The 22,643-nt window shown below is 49.4% G+C and overlaps 10 protein-coding genes across 10 annotated transcripts; 3 read left to right on the top strand and 7 right to left on the bottom strand.

Moving 5' to 3' along the window:
- Nucleotides 1–215: 215 nt before the first annotated feature.
- Nucleotides 216–4,443, bottom strand: FTJAE_1337 (major facilitator superfamily transporter; the record flags this gene model as incomplete). Its single annotated transcript, XM_037346507.1, has 9 exons — nt 216–817; nt 862–997; nt 1,041–1,842; nt 1,887–2,209; nt 2,257–2,420; nt 2,971–3,102; nt 3,148–3,544; nt 3,590–3,828; nt 4,161–4,443. The coding sequence occupies 9 exons, from the start codon at nt 4,441–4,443 to the stop codon at nt 216–218; spliced, it is 3,078 nt and encodes a 1,025-aa protein (XP_037211626.1).
- Nucleotides 4,444–4,914: 471 nt separating this feature from the next.
- Nucleotides 4,915–8,845, top strand: FTJAE_1336 (positive activator of transcription; the record flags this gene model as incomplete). The annotated part of the gene is made up of 4 exons (XM_037346496.1): nt 4,915–5,015; nt 5,242–5,863; nt 5,906–6,803; nt 7,377–8,845. The coding sequence occupies 4 exons, from the start codon at nt 4,915–4,917 to the stop codon at nt 8,843–8,845; spliced, it is 3,090 nt and encodes a 1,029-aa protein (XP_037211625.1).
- A 539-nt stretch (nt 8,846–9,384) lies between these two features.
- FTJAE_1335 (oxidoreductase) lies at nt 9,385–10,744 on the bottom strand (the record flags this gene model as incomplete). Its single annotated transcript, XM_037346485.1, has 2 exons — nt 9,385–10,038; nt 10,085–10,744. 2 exons carry the CDS (start codon nt 10,742–10,744, stop codon nt 9,385–9,387), a joined length of 1,314 nt encoding a protein of 437 aa, XP_037211624.1.
- A 477-nt stretch (nt 10,745–11,221) lies between these two features.
- FTJAE_1334 (uncharacterized protein) lies at nt 11,222–12,975 on the bottom strand (the record flags this gene model as incomplete). Its single annotated transcript, XM_037346474.1, has 3 exons — nt 11,222–11,464; nt 11,513–12,397; nt 12,448–12,975. The coding sequence occupies 3 exons, from the start codon at nt 12,973–12,975 to the stop codon at nt 11,222–11,224; spliced, it is 1,656 nt and encodes a 551-aa protein (XP_037211623.1).
- A 686-nt stretch (nt 12,976–13,661) lies between these two features.
- On the bottom strand, nt 13,662–13,936 carry FTJAE_1333 (uncharacterized protein; the record flags this gene model as incomplete). The annotated part of the gene is made up of 2 exons (XM_037346463.1): nt 13,662–13,801; nt 13,852–13,936. 2 exons carry the CDS (start codon nt 13,934–13,936, stop codon nt 13,662–13,664), a joined length of 225 nt encoding a protein of 74 aa, XP_037211622.1.
- A 676-nt stretch (nt 13,937–14,612) lies between these two features.
- Nucleotides 14,613–16,327, bottom strand: FTJAE_1332 (alpha-glucoside transport; the record flags this gene model as incomplete). The annotated part of the gene is made up of 3 exons (XM_037346452.1): nt 14,613–14,741; nt 14,790–14,846; nt 14,894–16,327. 3 exons carry the CDS (start codon nt 16,325–16,327, stop codon nt 14,613–14,615), a joined length of 1,620 nt encoding a protein of 539 aa, XP_037211621.1.
- Nucleotides 16,328–16,812: 485 nt separating this feature from the next.
- Nucleotides 16,813–18,415, top strand: FTJAE_1331 (uncharacterized protein; the record flags this gene model as incomplete). The annotated part of the gene is made up of 5 exons (XM_037346441.1): nt 16,813–17,082; nt 17,129–17,436; nt 17,483–17,850; nt 17,897–18,335; nt 18,376–18,415. The coding sequence occupies 5 exons, from the start codon at nt 16,813–16,815 to the stop codon at nt 18,413–18,415; spliced, it is 1,425 nt and encodes a 474-aa protein (XP_037211620.1).
- A 480-nt stretch (nt 18,416–18,895) lies between these two features.
- On the bottom strand, nt 18,896–19,978 carry FTJAE_1330 (CMGC SRPK kinase; the record flags this gene model as incomplete). The annotated part of the gene is made up of 5 exons (XM_037346430.1): nt 18,896–19,080; nt 19,141–19,306; nt 19,362–19,430; nt 19,479–19,663; nt 19,720–19,978. The coding sequence occupies 5 exons, from the start codon at nt 19,976–19,978 to the stop codon at nt 18,896–18,898; spliced, it is 864 nt and encodes a 287-aa protein (XP_037211619.1).
- A 1,178-nt stretch (nt 19,979–21,156) lies between these two features.
- Nucleotides 21,157–21,728, top strand: FTJAE_1329 (uncharacterized protein; the record flags this gene model as incomplete). Its single annotated transcript, XM_037346418.1, has 2 exons — nt 21,157–21,191; nt 21,260–21,728. 2 exons carry the CDS (start codon nt 21,157–21,159, stop codon nt 21,726–21,728), a joined length of 504 nt encoding a protein of 167 aa, XP_037211618.1.
- Nucleotides 21,729–21,781: 53 nt separating this feature from the next.
- Nucleotides 21,782–22,573, bottom strand: FTJAE_1328 (kinase-like domain protein; the record flags this gene model as incomplete). Its single annotated transcript, XM_037346407.1, has 1 exon — nt 21,782–22,573. One exon carries the CDS (start codon nt 22,571–22,573, stop codon nt 21,782–21,784), a length of 792 nt encoding a protein of 263 aa, XP_037211617.1.
- Between the last annotated feature and the right edge of the window lie 70 nt (nt 22,574–22,643).

Raw genomic sequence — 22,643 nt, 5'->3', positions numbered from 1 at the left:
GGAGCCACTTTAGTTCAGTGGACGCGACGCTGATCCTCTGTAGCGTGCCCACTAAAGTTCATTCACCCTACAGTGGACAAAGTGCGATGAGATTTATCATCACATTAATTCTCTCGTCCGCCATCTCGGACTCAAAATCAATTTGAGCAATCAATCCATATCTGTCTGTTCCCGTGCCAATTGACTACCTACAACCGATATCCGGTCGGGTCTGACTACAGCAGTGAAACCATCGCCACCGGCGACAGAACCAGTCCAACCAGACCATTACCAAGCTTAACACCAGCCGAGTCATCCCCTCCACTTCCACCTCCACCATCCGAACTCTCCTCCTTCTCCCAATCACTCTCATTCCACTTCGCAAAGCTCAACTCCGGATCCAATCTCGGCCTAAGATCAAAATCCCCCGCCATAGCCTTCCTATCACTAACAGTCCCATTCCAGCAATGCCTCTCAAAACACTCCTCACACTGTTTCGGTATCTCAATATCCAACCTTCTCAACGAGCCCTTAATCGCCGCACAAGCCAAACAAGCCGGCCAATTCTCATCCACACTCCCATTACCGTACGTAGCTACCTGGAATGCGTTTTCAAGCGCAATGTCGACTTGGTTCGGTGTGAATTGGGTTTGTGTGTACGAGTAGTTGGTGTACCCTGTCCATGGGGCGTTGGGCAGCCAGAGGAGGAGGGGTGTTGAGGATGAGGCGTTGCAGCCGAAGAATGTTGGTTGGAAGGAGAGGTTTTGGGCGACGATGGTGTTTACGTCGGGGATCTTGGGGAAGGGGATGTTGCCTTGGGATGCGGTGAGGGCGGTGTCTGGGAGGTTAGCTGAGATCATACTAGAAGAAGAGTGGACTTACTGATGAGGTTGGTTCCGTTGACCCAAGAGTTAGGCGCATCGGATGAAGCTTCGTAGACAATGATCAAGTCAAGCTTGCGCTCAGGAATGATCAACGGACGAAGAGGATTACTCTCAAGCGTAAGACTCCCGTCGACCTAAACAATCAGCATCATCCACACCCTCAGTAGTACAATTTACCAGAAGAAGCTCCGAAACACCCTTCATATCCTCATTATAATCCTCAAACGGATTCGGATACGTCGCCCACAACGACTCATTAAACGTCAAATCAAAATACATCGCCGTCTCATTCACAAGCTCAACAAGCGGATTATCATACTGATCCCTCGGAATAGACACATCGTTGATATCCGGGTTAACCTTCTGTCTCTTCTCCAACCATCTCTTCGCAAACACCGGAATTCCATAAAACGAATCAATAAACCACGCCGTAAACGCATTAGCAGTCGTTCCCTGCATGAGCGTAAGTTTATCGAAGCCCTGCACGCATTCACTCTTATTCTGCGGTTTGCCCTGCGTCATAGAAGTTCCCAGGAACTTGGTCTGGATAAACGCCTGCACGCGGCCGCCGACCCAACTTCCAAACTCAAAGGGTGTGACTTCATATGCTGTCAGGTTAAAGCGAGTGGATTTGTTGAAGCCCAGGTACATGAGCTTTCCGATCTCGGGGGATTTTCCGGGGATCACTTCTGCGAAGCAGACAATTGGCATTGGAGCGTCGCCGAGAGAAAATGCTGTGTTTTTGGAGGCGGTGTCGGAGTAGTTGCTGTATACTTTATCCTCGGGGAGCCATGTTCCCCAGAATTGACCGAATGTGTCTGCGACGGAGACGGGGAAGCCGGATTCGTGTTTTGCGCCCATGTTTTCGAATATGCTGGTGAAGAAGGCTGTTTGGTTGCCGTCTGGACCGGAGGCGTAGTCGAGAGAGAAGTTGGATGCTTTTTTGACACCGTCTGTTGTGGTAAAATTGTTTGCGGCGCTGAGATGTTAGTGGTGAGTGGGGTGATGGTGGAGAGGACTTACAGAAGGGATACGGTGACGGCACCTCCGCCGGATAGACCGGTGATGTATGAGAAGAGCTGCGTCAAGCCGCCTGTCCTTGCAGCTCTTGCGATGGCAGACCGCGCATCAAAGGCTTGCCAGACGCCTAGTCCTCCCAGACCAGACTGTGTGCCTCCACCGGAGACAGATAACCCAACGATGGGGACATCGTCAGTCTTGAGCTTGTTTATATAGTTTGTGACATTGAAGTCGGAAATGTTGGCGAGTTTGAGGTAGTCTTCGAGGTTGGGAATCATCTGCTTAGCGCGTTGTTCACGCCAAGACGATTCTTCATCAGACAGGCCCTGGGGAAGTCAGCTATGGTAAAGAGAGCGTAGGGAGGGATGCGTACATCTTTTGCGCTGCGGATTTTGAGGGACGAGGGACATGTTGTGTAGACTGGGGCGTACGGATCAGCGCCACTTTGCGCGAGGGTGAAGCCCAAGAATGAACTGAGAAGCAATAAATCGCGATACATCTTGCAAGCCTTTTCAACCTGAAGTACTTGTTGAAGATCTGCAATAATTAGAGAAATAACATTCAGGATGGGCAAAACAGCAGCTGTCTGTCTTAATATCCTCAGGATGGATATTCCCATGCCGATACCCGACCAAGCTATCTTAGCTCATGTCAGCGCAAACTTCCACCACCAAACCCATCCCCAGAACCCACGACTGTTTAATTATTAGCCCCCTCGGGACCGAATGCGAACGAGGCTTGGCGAAGGAATGTAAGCCGAAGTAATTCGGATATCGACGCGAAAATGAGGAGAGAGTTTTGAATACTGTAGCTAGAAAAAGCCCAATACTTAAATGATAACTTTTATCTATTCCTTCTATGGTAATTCATTCTAGATCTAGATTTCCCCCGCATCTAGATCTCGCACCCGTTTTTCGTAACGATCATCATTCCCGGTTGTAATTTTATCTAAGCCATGTCTTAACCTACGCCTTCCAACTTTTGCTGAACCGCGCGATGAGGAGAACTAAGATACCGGCGAGCATCGAGAAACAAGTGACTTTGACTAGTTAGTGGAGAGTTAATGGCTGTGGAGAAATGTACTTACTAACGGTGAAGGCCCAGCCTACGCCGATGCTGTCAATCATGGGGACGACGCCGCCAACGCTCATTGCGCCGAAACTATACTGTACAACGTATTTTCCTGTGATGACTGCTGTTCTATGTGCTGGGCGAGCCTCTGAAGATTGTTAGATGAGTCCTTTTGTCGAGGTGATTGACGTACCAGCTGCGTATGTATTCAGCCCACTAAACGACGCCATGAGACCAAAACCTTCAATAAACGCGCTGATAATTGGCAGCGCCATACCGCCAAGTCTATGATAGACACTCCATCCATAGAGCAACGTCCCAAGAGGAAGAATGATTAGAACACTGACTAGACTGCTGTTCAAGCGATCTTCAGGGATTCTCTGTCCGTTTCGTTTTCGCATGTATCGCTTGACGACAACATCGGAGACTTTACCGCCGACTGTGCTTCCGACAAGGAATCCAGCGCCGGGAGCGAGGTAGAAGAGACCGCTGGAGAGAGGCGACGTGAGATTGAAGCGAGGGTTTATGACGCGGCGGATGGAGGAGAGGATGGCGTATTGGTTGAAGCCGAGGAGACCGCAGGCGATGTTCTGATTTGTTAGTGTTGGATTTGTTCGGTTTGAAGGGATACATACAGCGAGGATGACCTTGGGATATTTGAATTGACAAAATACGTGCATCGGGTTGAAGGTCCGGAGAATCTCTTTGGCTGTTCGGGGACGTGCCGTCTCAGCTAATTTGGGGTTCTCAACTTCACTGGCTTTGGGGATGAACAACAGAGAAAGAATGAGACCAAAGAGACACATCCCGGCTTCAACACCGTAGATGACTCGCCAGCTGGTGAATGTCGCGATGATACTACCCAGAAGAGGTGCTGTGATCTTAGTACCATCTCATGACAGAGGTTCGGAAGGCTTACCGATTGAATTAAAGGATACACAACTCCCAAGAAAGAACCCAACAGCAGTCCCCCGAGACGTCTATAACCATCAGCATAAACTCTCACTCATGAACATATACTCACAGGATCAAAAATGTCCGCCAGAATAGTCTGCCCAGCCACCAAAAAGAACGGCCCCGTATTCCCTCCCAGAATCCAAAGCGCCGCAAAACCAGCTAAGTTCGGGACAGTAGCACATCCAATCGCACAAACGCACAGAACCCCATTCGCAGCAAGGTACGCAGACCTACGTCCAATAATCGTACTAACAGGCAGCCAGATCAGCCCAGATAAAGCTTGCGCTACAAAAACACCAGCGTTGATGGTCGTTATGGTGGTTACGGGTATGTTGAGGTCGGAGGATACTTCCGGTGTGGCGGGCATTATGGCGGTGCTCCAGAATGTCATGGGGAGGGGCATCCAGCATACTACGAAGAGGATAACCCATTTTCGCCAGGTCGGGATTTGGGCTACGTCGTCGTCGACTGCGGCTATTGGGGGTAGTGGTGACTCTGGGGAAGATGTAAGGGCTGTTTTTGGTTCAGCCATGGTGTAAACGAATGAGGCGTATCAACACAAAAGTGAATGAAACGAACGTCAAATTAATCCATTAAAACGCAATACAGATATTTACTAGAAAGAGTTTTCTTCACCTTCTCAATCAGGTATTTAAAACATCCCAATTCCTTGCATCTTGGCTCACAATAGTGGACCTATGACTTTCTCCCAGCGGTCTCGGACGCATTTTATCTTTGTCCGTGTTATTCCCACTCACCTCTTTCGGCGGGATCTACAAAAACCACCGAGAAGCATACTTTTCTGCCGAGGTTAGGGCTGAGTCAGCGCGGGAAAGGTAAAATTCTCGCCGATTTTAGTCGGCGTCATCTGCTTCTGTATTCTTAGAGTCACACGACACCGCAGATCGTGTCGGTACTTCGGGAAGATCTCGGGTGGGTAATTGGTTAAGACTGTGTTGCTCGGCCTGCTAGATCACCTGTTTGAGAGCAAGGTTTTGAGACAATGGCTGAGAATCAGAGTGACTCGGATAAGGAGGATGTTGGGTCTTCGACTGTCACGCCGTTGAGTCCTGGGAAACGGCAGCGCAAGACCAAATCTACAGCGTAAGAGTCTCCCATGTATGTGAAGAGGCCGAACTAATTGAGTAGATGTCGGCGATGCCATGCCAGGAAAGTTAAATGCTCAGGCGGTCAACCCTGTGAAAACTGCCGTCAAGCAAGTAAAGGCGCCGAATGTTCATACCCCCGAAAGAACCGTCTCGTCAAAGTCAGCCAACAGTATGTCTCCCCCCTCGTAACCTCAATATCCCCATGTTCAACAATGGCCCAGGTACATTGACGATCTCATCGCCGAGAATCAGCGTCTTCGTCAAGATGACGCCAAACCTCGGCCTGAACCCTCCATCCCCGACGTCTCAAGCACCGAGACCTCATCCCTCCAAGGAACCCTCCTCGAAGAACGGCCCTGGTTCTTCGACATGAACGTTCTTCACACCCCCGTCCTCATCGGCGAAGCCTCCGACGCTGCGTTCGCAACACGCTTTCGCCAGGCTATTTCCGAACCGGGACATAGTCATATCCCGCGGGTGAACTATGCACCTGATGAGAGATTGCTTGCGCTTTCGGATCAGGATTGTCCGTGGCCTATACCCTCTAGGGCAAGGCTGCTTGTTAATGTTGCGTTGAAGTATGTTAGTAGGACTTATTATATCGTGAGGAAGAGTCAGATTCTTGAGGGGCTGGAGCAGACTATCGTCAATCCGCATTCGGCGGATTCGCTTTTGAGGAGTAAGCTTTGGGTTTTGTTTGCGATTGGGGAGATGTATTCTACGAGGACGGCGGCGAAGGATAGGAACTTTCCGGGTATGGCGTATTTTGCGAGGGCGACTCGTATTCTTCGGATTATCAGCGAGAGGCCTCGTATTGATGCCATTGAGATTCGTCTTCTTCTGGTAAGTCTGTCACTTTTATATGGGAGTAAGCTAACAATATAGTCTTTTTATTCTCTCGCCCTTAATCGTCGATATACAGCCTATGCGCTTGCTGGCTCATCAGTCCGTCTCTCCGTCGTAATGGGTCTCCACCTCAACGTCCCAGAATCCCAACTCCGCGACGCTGGGGCCCGTGAACACAGAAACCGCGTATGGTGGACTGCATACAGCTTCGATCGCATGTGGGCTTCTCGTCTCGGCCATCCCGTCGCCATTCAAGACGACGACATTGAGGTCGATCTCCCCACTGATCCAGTCCTGGACACGCCATCCGATGACTTTGCCGACTCATCGTACTTCATCGCGGGTCTGAGACTCGCGAGATTGGCAGCAAAGGTGATCAATGCGATTTACACAAGGAGACCACAGCAGAAAACACTCTCGCAGAGGGTTCAAGAGGCGTTGAGGGATCTGAGGGCTTTTGTGGAGGAGTTGCCGCCGCATCTTCACATTGAACCGACTGATGCACCTGAACCGAGTCCGAAGCCTCTGTCACTGCATTTGTACTTTAATCAAGTCGCCATAACTGCAACGCGTCCTATTCTTCTGCATGTACTACGGACTCACGTCTCAGCTTGGGACACTCAACCTCGAACTGAACCTCAAATCCCCGTATCCGCCATGACGCTCTCCGAAGCGTGTATCCGCTGCGCACGCCACTCCTGCCGCCTCCTAATCGACTGCTGGATCGACGGCTCCTTCGCAACATTCGACTACTTCTACACACAATACCTCTTCTCATCCGCCACAGTCCTCGCCATCTCAAGCCTAATCGACGGGAAGGAATGTCGCAGCGATAAAGAGCAATTCGAGTCGGCAGCGCAGTTTCTGCACCAACTAAAAGAGAATGGCAATTTTGCTGCGGAGGAGTTTTGTAGACATGTCGATGCTATGAAGGTTTGTATGAGGGCTCTTGAGGCGAGGCGGGGACAGTTTGTTGCGCAGGATACGGGGTTACTGGGGCTGGACGTGTTGAATCCTACGGCGGGTATGGCGTTGTCGGAGCCGTCGTTGCAGGAGTTGCTGTCGCAGCCGGTTCTGGATTTGCAGTTTATTGATGCGTCGATGTATCATGATGGGGCGCAGGGGCTGTATTGGCCTGATATTAGTCCGGAGAGTTGGAGTGCAAGTGGATGGACGCCTGGTGGTTAAAGCTTGGGGACGTAGTATCTGATTCGCTAGTCATGAACTATTATTCGTCGTGTCTTATCAAGTCTCTTGTGAATGCTTCTTGCAATTGTACATCGTGAAAGATACATCAATGGTTGCAAGATAGTTTAGTGCAGATATCCTTCCGTTACAGTCTGTGGTGTATCCATGAATTCGTGAAAGCCACCTCAATTACCTAGACAGTAACATGAACCGAAACTCTCAATATTTCACAAAGCGTCGAGTCTCGAATGTCCCTCACGCCGAGTAGAATTGTCATCCCCGTCTGTCCATATGAACTGTACTATTGACTGCCGCATATAAGGTTGTCCATCTGAACAGTCTCAAGACTTGCCATCAATCCCTCCCACCAATCAACTCCCCAAAGCTCTCAAACAACTCACAGAGAATGATTCAAGAACAGCCTTGCTGGTTCATCCTGTCTGCCACTGCGAACTCTTTGTTCAATTGGACTGTCAGCTCGTTCACTCTGTTTTGGCAGTCCTTTTCAGCTGGCAACTCCCCACTGAACAAGACTGCGAGTCACAATGGAAAAGCCAGAAAACGACTGTTGTTCCCACTGGCAATGGCATTGTTCCCTACCACTGTCAAATGCTATTCCTCTCCAGTATCCAAATAAATAGTTCCTTTCTGCTGTTGATCCAGTTCTCTTCTTTCCTCCTCACCAACCTCACAACATCTCGACCTTGGTCTTCACATCAACTCATAACACTTCACAAGGACTATCAACCTTTACTCATACCCCAAACCAAACCACACACTATCATCCCTTTCACTACAGACAATATGTCTTCTCTTTCTACTGCTTACCCTACCGACGGTGAGGTCATCGACATCGGTGGTTCGTCCATCAACCTCACCTTTGTGGACGACCAGCTTCCCAAGGCCTTCCTTAGCAAGGGTGACTTCCCCAAGGAGATCGCCTACACTTCCGGAATGGAGAAGTGGAACTGCATTGCTGATAAGTCTTACCAGACTTCTGACGAGATGGCGATCATCAAGGCCACCGCCCAGCAAGTTGTCCAGCAACTCCCTTCCGGAACTCACATCATCGATCTCGGTGCCGCGAACTCCAAGAAGTTTGAGCCCTACGTTCACGAATTCATCGCTCAGGGCAAGGAGTGTGTCTATGTCGCTCTCGACCTTTCTCACGCCTCTCTTGTTGAGCACATCGCCAAGGCTAAGGTCACTTTCCCCGGCGTGAAGTGCATTGGTCTCTATGGCTCCTTCGAGCAGGGAGACATTTATTTTAAGCAGACCCGTCCTACTGCTCGTCTCTTCCTGTCCCTCGGCAGTATCTTCTACAATGCCCCCGACGCCATGGCCAAGGATCGTTGCATCGAGTTCAAGGGCCACATGACCCCCGTCGACCGTCTCATCGTCGGCCAAGATGGACCTACTGGCGATGAGGCGAGCCAAACCCACGCCGCATACAATACCGTCGAGTATGACGCTTTCTTCACCACCTATCTCCAGGGTCTTCAGGACCACGCTGGCATTGTTGGTGCTAACCCCAAGACCGCTTGGATCGTTGAAAGCAAGCTCAACAAAGCGATGCACTATTTTGATGTGACTGCGACTCACGACATGTATTGCACCAACTTTGGAATCAAGGTCGCCGCTGGTACCACTTTCAAGATGTTTAAGTCTTGGAAGCGGTACGAGGGCGAGATCCACCAGCTTACCAACGAGGTCGGTCTCAAGATTGAGACTCTCGGCAAGGCTGACAATTCGGGAATGCGTCAGTATCTCATCAAGGCTGCTGAGAACTAAGCCCACTGCACAACTGTGGCCTTACCCCTTCTTCCCTATGTCTTTGGTTTTATGGAGTTTGGTAAAAGTTGTCTGAGCTTGGAATGCCAGACCGAGTGCGCGAGTAGACTTGAAAGTCCCCCACTCCAGGTTGTTTTTGTTTTTGTCTTTGTTTACCACTTGACTTGATAGAGTCTTGGGAAGAGAATGTCTGAGCTCAGAATGCCGGACCACCAGTGACGGAGATCCTGGGAATTGCGATACACAGGACGGACTAGACTAGACATCTAGATTAGGAATCCATTGGTCTTCTGTCAAATCTTATGCATTTGTAAAGTGATGCTCATAGTAATCATGTTTCTTGAAGCTAGGTTTTGTTGATAGTGACTTAGGTGTTGTATCATGGTCTTAGAATGTGTAAACGTAGCTCAGATGGGAGACTATTCATTGTTTCCTTGTAGTCTAAGTTGTCCTCTCCCTACTATCCTACACTATGATACCGACTCTGCATTCTACTGTTGGACTTTTCATCCTTCCACTGTCTAAAGAGTGACAGTTTCTTACAGCTCGCCGTTCTCAAAGTCATCCTCATCCTCCTCAACATACTCCTCCAATCTCTCCTTCAACTCCTCAACGCTAATCTCACCTTCCATCTCAGAAGGATGCTCACCCTTTCTATGAGGCGGAATAGGGATAGTCTTGGGAACCTGAATGACACCATTCTTACCAACAGCATCATTAAACCCAATAACATTATGTCCATTCAACACAATAGTAGTCCAGCTCTTGAAAGTATGAACATCAACACCAACACTCCTCTCAAGAAGCGTAGGAAGCTCAATGTGGAAGTCATCTCCATGACCATAAAAATTCTTCGACACCTTCTCATCGCCGTAGTACACCTCATCACTGTAGAGAGTAATGTTGGGGACGATCTGATACTTGAGAAGGGCCTTGAGATACTTCTTGCCTGTCTCGGTGTTGAAGAGGAAGGCGTTTGCGCGGGGACCGAGACGGCGCCATGCGTCGTTGGAGGGGGCGAAGACGGTGCTGCCGACCATGGGGATGTTGTGGATGTACTTGACGAAGTCGGTCTTTTCGAAGGCGAGGAGAAGGGTTGAGAATTGGGCGGGGAAGAGGCTGATTTCCTTGCCGATGAAGGGAGGAGGGACGAGGATTCTGTTGACGGCGTGGATGATGCCATTCTTGGTTTTCTGCAACAGTCAGTGACCCTCATTCCATCCAACGGGATGTACTTACAAAGTTGACTGCAATGACCTTGCTGTACAAATTGACCCTCACACCCGAGAATCCAACGCTCGTGCGAAGACGCTGAGGCTTATCACCAAGCAGAGGCTCCTTCAGCGTCGTAGGAATAGTATGCGTGAACAGAATTCGCGACGCAGGATACTCCCCAATACCAAGATGGTAGTTAAGAACAGCCTCGACAAACTCATCACTAGGCTTATCCTTATGATGATGAGGAATATGCTCAAATGCCTCATCAGTCGGGACAAAAAGCGTGTAGTTCGCATCAGTGCTGTTAAGCAACTTTCCAAACTTCTCGTGCTTCTGCACAAGCTTGAAGAACTTCTTGGTGTAGTTGCTCTTGGCGATGAGTTCATACGTCGTATGATCGGTAAAGTCACCGCCTGTTCGGCCAAAGATATCCGCAGACTCGTCGTCTACATCATCCTCAGGGAAGAAAGCTTCTTCATCTTGGAGTCTGCTGTGAATTGCGGCTGTGAACTCAGTAGAGAGCTGCTCGGTCGCTTCGTCGAGAGTCTTGCGGAAGCGAGTAGGAATGTCTTCAAGCGTCTGCTTCAGATCATCCTTCCAAGTATTGAACGCATCCAAACCCTCGGGGATGACGAAAGCTGAAGTGGCCGTAGCCAAAGTAAGAGCCAAAAGAGACCTCATGATGAATCGATATCAGTAAAAAGCAGAAATTACAATGTCAAGCCACTCCAACGTCCTTATCAAGATGAAAAACGGTCAATGATGCCCTGACTTTATATCGAGCTCACGTCTATGACGGGACTAATGTTGGCGTCATCAGCTATTTTACCCCGCATGGGATGTAAGAAAAGATGACGTGAGCTTTCAGGCAAAATGTGTCTCATCCTTTTTGTCACTGTGCACACTCGGCTTCTTCGGTGTTTGTGGTCTGACGTGAGGCAAGGGTGTTGCGAAACGCAAATAATTGGGCTCATCGTAAACGCAGACGTTTTATTGGTGAGATGACGCGTTGAGCATGTCGCCTTTTGGTGGATTGATGATGTGTACGCGTACAACGTCGTAGCGGTTTAGCACGTATTACCTACGCACGTTTCATCGTATGTGCGGATACTTTGAGAAGCTGAATTACATAAGAATATCCTCAATTGTTGGCTGCATCTAACTGCCGGCGACATTCTCCTGATCATCCTTGCCAGCTTCATCAACAGGATCCAAGTTTCCCTTTGACGGTCCCATCACACAAATACCCTCTCGTGAGAATCGACTTCCGTGAACAGGACAGTCGAAGCTCTTTTCGGTAGTGTTCCAGCACACAACGCCCTTCATATGGGGACACAAAGCGCTGTACTGCTTCACGTTGCCGTCTTCGTCTTTGTACACCGCGATGGGCTTTGATCCGGCCTGAAACATATTAGCTGTGCACGTACAACAGTAACAAAGAGACGTTACCTTGTTCAATACTCCGCCCATTCCGCGACCGAGATCTTCAATGTCTGTGATGTCCGACTGCAGGAAGCGCTTGTACTGCGCGTTGATCTGGACATCGTGGGCGATCATACTAGGGAGGGACTTGACCATTGATGCGATGCGCTTGGGAGAGTAGACATCTGCCCACGGGTTCTTGATACCGTCGATTTCATCCGCAATCAATCGCCCAGCCAAAACTCCATGCGTCAAGCCATCGCCTGAATCACCCGTGATGATGTAAATGTGATCGTTGCCCTGGTTCTTACCAATAAACTGCATGAAATCAACAGGTTCAAAGATCTGTCCACTCCAGCGATAGTCAACAGACTTGACCTGCGAAAACCTCTCGCGCGTCCACTTCTCGAGGTCTCCAAACTCAGTAGTCGTATCTTCCTGCCCAACCTTGTGATCACAACCCCCAACAACAAGATAATCGTGCTCGTCATCACAAGCCGTCAGTCGAATATACTTATACTCCTCCGCCTGATCATACAAAAGACAGTCCTCAATAGCGCCCTTGGGCACACGCGCAGCGATGCAGTAAGAACGCATGAACTCCATCTGAGCGATGACGCTGAGTTTCTGGAGAGGAACGCATGTTGCTTCGACGGCGTTGCTGCACTTGACGGTGTAGCCATCTGCTGTTGTGACGGTGACGGATTTGTTGCCGATGCCGAAGATCTCAATGCCCTTTTCTTCAACGGACATGACGCGAGTTCCGTCGAAGCAGCGGAAGTTGGGCTGGGTTTTGAGCCAGTTGAGGATACCGTTGAGATACTTTGTTGGGTGAAATGTTGCTTGGTCTTTGACGACGAGACCGCCGCGCTGGTCGATTGCTCCATCCCAACCACGAACTGTCAACGATTCCTTTACAGCATTAGCTAAACAGTCGGGATGAGAGTGTTGGGGAGACTTACATCGAATCTAGCGTCTATGCCAAACTTTCGCTGAGCTGCCTCTTCTTTGCGAAGCTCATTCATCTCATCCTCATGCTCCTTCGCTTCCTTTGTAGAGTACTGAGAAACTTCATAAGCCGGAAGCTTGCGATACTCGCACTCAATACCAAGTATCTTGGAGATCTCTCCTACACGATCTCTTCCCCAGGCGTGACTTTCAGCAGCGATTCTTGCTCCTTCATCGCCGTGCTTCTTGGCAATTTCAGTATACCCGTCATCAAGATCATTGGTCAAATGGCCACTGGTCCGACCTGTCTCTCCAGAGAGTACCTGACGAGCTTCTAGAAGGACGACTTCGCGCCCGCGAGTGACGAGCTCGTAAGCAGTAGAAATACCGCCGATGCCAGCACCGATGACGCAGACGTCAGTTTCAATATCTTGGTTGAGCTTGGAGAACGATGGGCGGTTAGAGACAGGGTCTTGATGAACCCAGACAGAGTCCGTCGCGCCCGAGGTATGGAAGAACTGTTGCGACTTGGAAGATGGCATGGTGGATTGATATGCTTTGAATGATAGCTGGACTGTGCAGCGGCGTGAGATGCGAGAGACTCGGAGTGATGCTGAGGCTAGTGAGAAGAGCATTCTAGAGGCTATGGGTGAAGCGAGGTTGCGAGAGGGCTGGAGCGAGCTCAGGTGTATATCATTGCAATGCAGAAGTAGGAATAGATGAATCGTACATACAAGTCATGGACGAATTAAATAGGCTTGATTGCCAATCGAGATTGATTCAGCTGCAAGTATGCACCTTGCTCCAATGATTGTCGTGGCTTGTATTACACCGCCTCAGTTTGCACATCACCAAGTCGTCACTATTTCCATTACATTTCCCCTTCATGCGATTCGGTAGCAATCTGCGGAGCAAATGGTCCTATTGCGCATCATTGAAGCCGAGATGTGAACACTGTGACGTTGACGTGTCTTGGCTGTCATGTCAACGTCAGAATGATGACCATGACCACGTCGCAAGTCAGAGCCACAAATTCTTGGAATATTCACCATGGGATCCTTTCGAATAGAGAAGAGGTTCGCATTCAATTGAACTGTATTGACTGGCGGGACGTCGGGCTCTTATAGTAACTGTCATGGTAATAACATCACAACTTCATCATTACAACGTATCAAAAGGCGACTAAACGGCTCGCAGTGATTTATGACGGCTAATATGGATTCGCTATTCACGCTTTCTTCTCTCCTCCCATATTGTTTTGAACTGTACCTCCAATGCTTCCCTCTGCATTGAATTGCTTCCCAATCACACCATCCTTGTCAAAGGGACCACCGATCTTTTGCGCGGTTCCTCCAATGGCTCCCTTCTCTGTGGTGATCATTAGACGTAAGCCTATCATGGGTGCACAATCTTCGTACCTGTGAATTGCTTGCCAACGCTGCCTTGCTCATCCATGGCCTTGGGGACGGTGCCGGTGAGGTTGGTGGTAGGCTTATCAGACATGTTGACGACGGAGATTACTTGATAAGAATAGGCTTTGAATGTATATGTATTAGCGAATTTGAGAGTGATGGATATTTGTGATAACGACGAGCGACCAATGTATATTCGGTGTCTGACACTTTATAGGCGTTGTATCAGCCATTGCCGATCTATGATGTCACGATAAGCCGTGATATCATCTACACGTGTCAGATCTGTACTCTAGACCTGCCAGATCGATTACCCGATCATATGCGCCTAAATCAGATGGTGGTTGGAGCTATGAAGTCATGAGGCTGAATGGCTGTGGCATACGCGCTGGTATGGTGACAGGGAGCGAATCTAGTGAGGCATCGCGTGCAAGTAGCGAGGTTATTGAGGATCACAGGTTGACAGCATTGGATCAAAGTTGCAAGAGGGGACCGGCAATTGACACAACTGCCGTCAGTTTGTCCATAACGGACAAGTATATAAAAGTTCTGATGGTAGGCAATGGCCGCCCAGGTCCAGACAAAAGTTTCCTCAAGGCATCCCATTTGTCATAAACACAGTTACCAAAAGCTCCCGAGAGCTAGTAGCGTCTAACGTCATTTACATAGATATATAGAACCTCTAAACACTTATCAAAGACCATGTACTGACATGACTATCCCCTGCGTCCCGCCACCGTGAGTTCAGCAAATCCTGACATCGAACATCAGACATCCGTCTCCTTGATGATTCTACCCTCGGAGTCATCGGCATAAGCATCAACCTTGGTGTCAGCGAACTTTCGAGCTGCAGTCTTGTTGGCGAAAAGGATGTCGATTTCCTCAAAGGTTCGGTCCTTATACATGTCAGCAATCAAGCACCATCGAGTGAACTAAGCACATACCTTTGTTTCAGGCAGGCGGAAGTAGGCCCAAGTGAAGGTCAACAGAGAAAGTCCAGCCTAGACAATGTGAGAGAAGAAATGATCATGGGCAATCCGGTACTTACCCAGAAATAGCCGACTTTACCCTTCCAGTTACCCTCAGTAGGATTGATCATGTAAGGACCATACGTGCCATTGAGGATCTGCGAGATGTAGTATGCAATCCGAGCAAGACAGATACTCTTACTGCGAACACTAACGGCAGGAATCTCACCAATAATTGCGTAGCAAACAGGTCCGATAGTAGCGTAGAACACAATCTCCCAGATCAGAACAACACCAGCTTGGCCGAAGCTGACAGCTTGAGTCTGGGGAACGCTGGCGAGAATACCAATGATGAGCATAAGGGCTGTGCAGATTCCGCAGGCCCAGACGTATAACGCTCTTCTCCCGATGCGGTAGATGAGAAACCAGGAGATGATTACCCCGACGGAAGCGAGGCCGAGTGCACCAGTTGCGAATTTGAAGGAGTTGCTTGGGTCGACACCGGCTTGGACGAAGAAGTAGGTTGGTGTACCACCAATACCAACGCCAGTTGTGTTCTGCGCGACAAAGACAAGACAGACGATTTCGGTGCGTCGAAGGTTGATACCCTTGAAACAATCGAGGTAGCTGGAACCCTTGGTATGTTCGCTTTCGATCTTGTTGGTGTGAACGATCATAGCAAGCTGCTTATCAAGATCCTCGTCTGTCTTGCTGCTCTTTGCCGAAATTCGTCGCAGAACAGCCTTCGCGTCATCGAGACGATTCTTCTTGGCAAGCCAGTACGGCGATTCAGGCGTGAACCAGAGAATGATGACGAGAGGAATAGGCCAGATCCATTGTATCGCGAAAGGTAGGCGGTATGCCCATTGGGTTGCGTTGTCGGAGAAGCTGAACAAGACGCCAGCGGCGAGGAGTTGGCCAAGAGCCCAGCAGAGACAAACGTAATTGGCGAGGTAGCCCCGAAGGGCCATGGGACAGATCTCCGAGGCATAGGCAGGAGCCATGGTTGCGAAAACGCCCCAAGGTAAACCGCAGAGAATAGATCCAGCAAGAAGCATCGGAAGATTATGCGCAAAGAAGGTAATAAAGATGAATCCCGTAACAGCAACAAGAGACGCGACAAGCGTACGACGATATCCGAACCTCTCGGTAAGCCAACCATTAGCAAAAGCACCAATGATAGTCCCCACGGCCGTTCCATTCCCAAGACCAGCCTGCCATGGCCCTGAAATCTGATATCCGAGTTTATCGCCGTACCAATCACCATAAGCCTTTTGAAAGGCCGGCTGAGCCATGAGATTGCCAATGAGGACAATGTCATAGCCTTCCATGATGATGGATGAGGAGAGGAGGAACGACCATGCTATGGCACCAGGGTAGGCTCTTATAGCCTCCCAGAGGGACATGTTGCGGTCAATAGAGGCGCCCTGCTCGCCTTGGACGTGGCTCCATTCTTTCTGGGAGGTGACATCCTGTTCAACGTGGTCGATGTTTTGTTTCTCGTGGAGAGACATTGTGAAGAAAGGTGATGAGGGTGATGAAATGCAAAGAATGTAAGGATCGTCGCGTGTTTAAGTAACATCGTGCCGAGATTTCCACCCCATGGGGATAGAGTAGGAAGATTAGGTTTGATGATCATTGCGGGGGATTGATGCTATTTTCTTGTCCAATTGGAGATGGTCTCCCACCGGAGAATGAGTGGAGGGGCTGGTTCACTAATCGCGGCATCACGAGTCAGGACGCTCCGGTGGAAGGGATACGACACTGGGATGCGAACTAGGATTCCGATTCTGGGCTCATGGATCAGATTAATCTGGTTCATCTCTCCAAATCGTCAGAAAATAACTCTAATTTAACTCTATCTCCAAATCGCGACAAATTTCGCATCCCACCGGAATTCCCATTACAGGCTTAGTCTCGGTCACTTCATGGGTATATACCTCAGCACTCAACACTTCAACTCACACGACCAAGCAAACAAGCAGAGATCATCGCCAAAATGCCCGAAGAGTACATGTCCATGCTGAAAAGCCTGCCATCAGAGGTAGACAAGGTCAAAGAAGCTGTCGTCGGAGTAGCAACGGTAGACGTCACCGTGCAAACAGGACCGCTTCGTCATCTCGCGTCTGGTATCTTGTACGGAATCCCGGATAGGCCTGATCAGATACCGGATCACTTCTACAAAGACATTGGGTTCAATTATGGCCGCGGTGGTGGATCTCAGTTGCCTGGGACCAAAGGCTACGCCATCAGCCTTGAAGACTACGAGGTATGCGACATCCGAGAATACTTCTACATGGATTAACGTGATTTAGGCTCGCTTTGCTTCTGCGTTGAGCAACTACAGAACTACTCGTAAACACGGCGGCGAGTTCATCTACTTGCTCCCCGCTGCTTGGGGCGCTGATGGTGGACAGTCCGACGGCTTTCCGTACCCTGGAGATGACAATGATTGGACAAGCTGGGATGCGTTCCTCGAACGGACGCTTGATGATGTCAAGAAGTCTGATATGATTGATGGCTTGGTTATGGATATTTGGAATGAACCGGATTTAAGCTTCTTTTGGGGTCGTTCGATGGAGCAGTGGTTGGAGCTCTGGACTCGTTCGTTCAAGAAGATTCGGTATGTTGCTTCCCAAATGCTTGAACTCTTTCTCATTCGTACACAGGCAGGTACTTCCGTCGGTTCGCATTACTGGTCCAAGCATATCAGCCATTCCTTCAGCATCCCATGAATGGTGGTCAGCTTTCCTGTCTCGCTGTAAAGACAGCCTACCCGATCAATGGTCCTGGCACATGGAGGGCGGCGACGAAGCAGTCACCATGGCGAGCTCAATGGCCTCATTCCACGACCTGTTATCCAAGCACGGTATACCTCTCGAAAAAGCCCAAGATGTCAACATCAACGAGTATGCTGTCTATGGAGAACAGGTTCCCTCTGCGGGCGCATGGTGGATTGCTGGTCTTGAGCGAGAGAATGCACATGGCCTTCGAGGGAATTGGGCTATTGCTGGAGCATTGCATGACTTTATGGCTGGTACGTCCATCGATCATCGTCTTGCTTTAGATACTAATGATACCAGGTCTTTTGAGTAAGCCGAACAGCAGTGACGGGAGCTACGCCATCGAAGGCGAGGGATACTGGCCGACAGCCGAGTTTCAGGTGTACAAGTACTACGCCTCTAGCATGAACGGTCAACGTCTACAGACCAGTGCTAGTTCAGATGGGCTGCTCGATATTTATGCCACTGTTGAGGGAGATGTTGTGCGGATATTAGCTGGTACTCGTTCAAGACCTGGCAATTGGTCTGTTGATGTAGTTGGTCTGACAGATGATACACGAATCAAGGTCAAGATATTGGCTTTTCGTATTGTTGACGGGGATAAGTTCAGGCGCGTTGATGGCCCGCATGATCTTGGGGAGAGGGAAGAGGTCGTAAAGGAGGGGAAGGTGAGGTTGCGGATGAAGCATCAGGATCCTACAACGGCCTTTGCCTTTGAGCTGGCGATTGCAGAGGCAAGGTAGGGATAGCCAGACCAGGGACTATACGTATAATTCTAGACTTAATTTCTTCCTTAACTGGGATCTTTCTGGCCCGTGAATAGAATTGAAATATCTGTAATAGACACACTATCGAAGTATACTCTTTTAGAACGCCTCACCTACTCTCACCTATCTGATCTTTGATAGCCCCTTCTTCTAACGGCCGTCAAGTGTCCTCTGGTCCTTATGACGGCGCTGGTCGCATAAAGCTGTATGATCAAGTAAGTTTGCGGGCTTGGGTCTGATGAGCAACAAGAAATGGAAAATACATAATGGTCTGATAAAACTGGCAGGGAATCACTTCAGTTGCAATTGAAAGACAAGTCAAGGAGCGAGAGAATGGCCTTCACCTCGCTGAAACACTCGACGGGCCTCACGGCCATGAGCTGCGGGTCGACTTTGGAGAGCCGTCGCGAAGTTATCATACCATCCATCAGCAACAGAAACGCTTCCATTTCATCCTCTTTCAACATTACTGACAAGCACGCCCAGTACGTCAAGTAGAGGGAGTGTCTCTGATCCAAAGTGCCCAACTATACTACAAATACGCCGTTATCCACGGATCTTCAGCAAGTTCTTTCGCCGATGCTCTGTTAGCCGGATCCCATTGGAGCATCCTGTTCATCATGGCTAGAAACATCTCCTTTCGCTCCCCTTCAAGACTGACTTCTTGGTCTGCCAGTGAGGTTCTTTCAGGAAGCTCTATCTCCTTACGGAAGTCACCTACAGTAGTCGCTGATTAGCAAACGGAAGTATTTATGATGGTTGGCAAGAGCATTTTACCAGTGTCTGTGAAGAACTTGTGGCTAGCTTTGCCGGCTTGAAGGACTTTGGATGGAGGCTGACCGAGCAGCGCGATGATTTCGGCGAGATGGGCTCTGCTGCGGTATTTCTGAAACTCGGGGTCATGTCCTGTGAACATATGCCGACCTTCGAAGATATCCCAAATCTGATGCCGAAAGGAATCAGTTTCAGTGCATCAAACGATGTTCCGGGTGGCTTACCATGCATCCTGCGTTCCATATATCCACTTTGTATGACCACGGGGCTTCAAGGATGACCTCGGGAGCTCTCTAAATATCGGGTTGGATATCTTCGGAATGTTCGACATCACCAGGAACAGCCGAGCCAAAGTCGCATAGAACTGGCGCGCCATAGTCCTTGGGCTTTCGAAGTTCTCGTGATAAGTATATAGTTCTGCCGTCAACTTCCTTCCGTGGAGTTGGATCGCTGAGCTCCTCCTCCTCGAAAGCTGTGAATACCGAGTCATCATAAATACCGAACATGATATTGTCTCCTTTGATATCTGTGTGTCAATGGGTAAGCAAGTATTCTAGGCATGCTCATGACTATGTAACATACCTGTATGTATAACCGTGCACTCTGCATGCAGGTAATCGAGTGCCGGAAAGAGTCGACGCAGGGTGACAGCGAGGACCACGGGAGGCAGTCTTCTCACTGGATTGCGGTTAAGGAATGTCCACATACTCTCCCAGAGCGGAGGATGAACAAGACATCGGTGAGATCCATCAGGCCCAACAACGTCGAACGAGTCAAGCAGTTCTCTAACCGCGCTGCGACCAGGGTGTTTTGATGAAGAAGCAGAGATGCGCTTGTACATTTCGAGCTCATTATCCAGTGTTGTCCCATAGACTGATTGTTAATGAAGAGTTTTAGCGCGACATGCCGGCGGCCACTGCCTGATATTAGCAGAGAGTTTCGTACATTGGTATTGCGCAGAGGTATCCGGTGGACTTACTCCAAGTCGCGCGCCAGCCAAACGGTCGAGCTAGCTCCGAAGCCTGATTTCCCAACAACTTGGTAGCGGTCGCGCAGGACTTCCCCAATCTTGACGGGATAGTAACGAGACGCGATATAGTCAGGGAACCGCTCTTCTTCTATCCGTTCGTCGACAGGAATTCTTTGGAAACTGGGATTCGAGAAAACGAGGGGTCTCCATGCCCGGCCAGGCCAAAATATTTTCCGTAGAAATGAGGCCATTCCAACGCGTTTTAAGAATCAACAAAGAGAAACAGTCGCGGAAATATATCAATGACATGGATTGGCGCACTATTCCTTCACCTACTAACCTTACGGGAGATATGCGGTTTTTGCTGATGAGTCAGACGCGAAATTGACGAATCAACGCAAAGACCACAATCGCGTAAACGTAGACTTGAGAATCTACAGAGGGCCCAGCAGAGTAGGCAAGATAGCTTAACTATTTTCTTGGAATCTTGTAGGTCTCTAAGCGAACAGATCATACTTGTGCTAGCTACCGTTACGCGGCCGGGGCCTTGGCATGGCCCGAGTGCGAAGAATCGCGATAGAGGCCTCGTAGAGTAGGGCATATCAGAGCAATTGGGGCAATCAATTACTATTTTAAAAATCCTGCATCAGAGCATAATAGATTTCAATGAAAAGGGGAAGGTGATATTCTTAGTAACGGCGCTTTGAGGTTCTCACGGGGTGGCTAATGAAACTCAGCGGCACCGTTGACCATTCATTGGCCTGCAGCGACGAAGCGCTGGAAACATGAGGCAAGGGTTTCTTGTCTATAAGAACCTGCCACATAGACAATAGCCCATTGATACTCATCACCCCCGGAGGCTTTTCCTTCTACATTTTAAGCATCAATTATGTGTAATTGCTGCTCTCTCAACCCTTCCGACGACCGACTAGATCCCAAATAAGGCCTACACTTGACAACATCTTCTGTCCCTCTGGTATTCAACGAAAAGCATTAAAATTGTTCGCGAAAGGATCACACTAATACAAACAAGAACAATAGTGTACATTATGCCATCTAACAAGGATCGTCTATATGTCGGATTGTACGCTCGAGGGGGTACTGTGAAAATGCCCGGCGGGGAAGACAAGTTGGTCTTACGAATAGCAACAGATACCACTGGGCTCTTCTGGTTGGGCCAAAAGCCGAAGATGGCGACACGCGCGGTAAACGCTTCCACGCCAAAGAACGGATCTATAGTGGCACGCAATCCGTCTGGGAGTTCAGTGAGCAGGAGACCGGCACGGCATCCACCCTCATGATCTTGGTCCGCATTCAAATTGCTAAGGTTAAGAGCCTGAAGAAGCTTGGAGCAACTTTGAGGAGTGTGCCTGTGAGAGGGGTCCAGCCGGGATGGAATTGTGTTGAATGGGTCAAGGAAGCAGTCGCAGCCCTACAAAACAACAAGGATGCTCTGGGAACTGCGGTGCTAGATTGGACCACGGTCCGTGATACGGCTATGTGGTACGTTGAGCAGAAGGCCTTGCAGCATCGATTTGATGGTCAAGCTGCCCCAGGACAGTTTGATACTAGCAGGGTATCGACATATAGCCTGCTTGAAAGAAAGGAGCTGGTACCATGAGGGTCCGGCATGATAAAGGATTCCGTGTAGGAGACTTGTATATTGAGACCCAGCTAGAATTCGCCAAAGTACTGCCGACGTATTTTTTCCATTTCCAGTTCATGAGGCAAAGGCGTCAGGAACCCGTCGACCGCGTCGCGCCAGAACGTATTTCGTGGATTAACATGCCATGCTGACGTATACTCCCAGTATGGCGGCATCCATCCAGCCGACTCCCAGTCCAAAATACCCGTCACTGTATCCCCGGCAGCCATAATATTTAGGCTACTTAGGTCACCGTGGGTGAAGACCGGGTCCCCCCACGGGCCGTTATGAAACTCGACAAGTTCCCTCAGACCCGGGAACGCCTCTTCTGCATCCTGAAGCTCAAGACCACGACGCAGCTCTCGATGAAATTCCTGGATTGTTGCAAAAGGACCCCAGAAGGATTTGCCAGGAAGACGCTGGTCAAAGACGGGACCCCCATCAACATTGGCGACTCCAACACCATCCGGCGGGGAAATGCTGCGTAACTGTGTGATAAAAGTCTTCAATTGCGCGAGAATTCGCGCCTTGGAGTCTTCCGATCGTTGCGTCCAATCCTGCGATAGATCCTGACCTCGGATCCTTTCCATAAGTATATAGACACGGCCTTTGTACTTGAAGCTGCAGTAGACTTTTGGTACTGGTATTGATGTGTTATTCGCAACGAATTGCATGGTATTTGCTTCTGTCAATGTTGTGAAGGCGGTTGCTTTGATGCAGAGCTTGGATGAGACTAAGAGGATGCGCCCCGGATGTTTTCGTAGCCGGTAGACACATGGAATCTTGTTAAGATTGTAGAGAAATAGAGTGAGGAGTCGCATGAGAAGGCCAGAATTAATCCCTCTTGACTCCATCGTTGCACGAGCTGTGTCTTTGACTGTATTGATGTTC

This window comes from Fusarium tjaetaba (assembly GCF_013396195.1).
Source record: "Fusarium tjaetaba strain NRRL 66243 chromosome Unknown NRRL66243_c0000025, whole genome shotgun sequence".
Taxonomy (NCBI): Eukaryota; Fungi; Ascomycota; class Sordariomycetes; order Hypocreales; family Nectriaceae; genus Fusarium; species Fusarium tjaetaba.
Note: the sequence above shows the minus strand (reverse complement) of the source record. Positions and strands in the feature narration are given on the sequence as shown.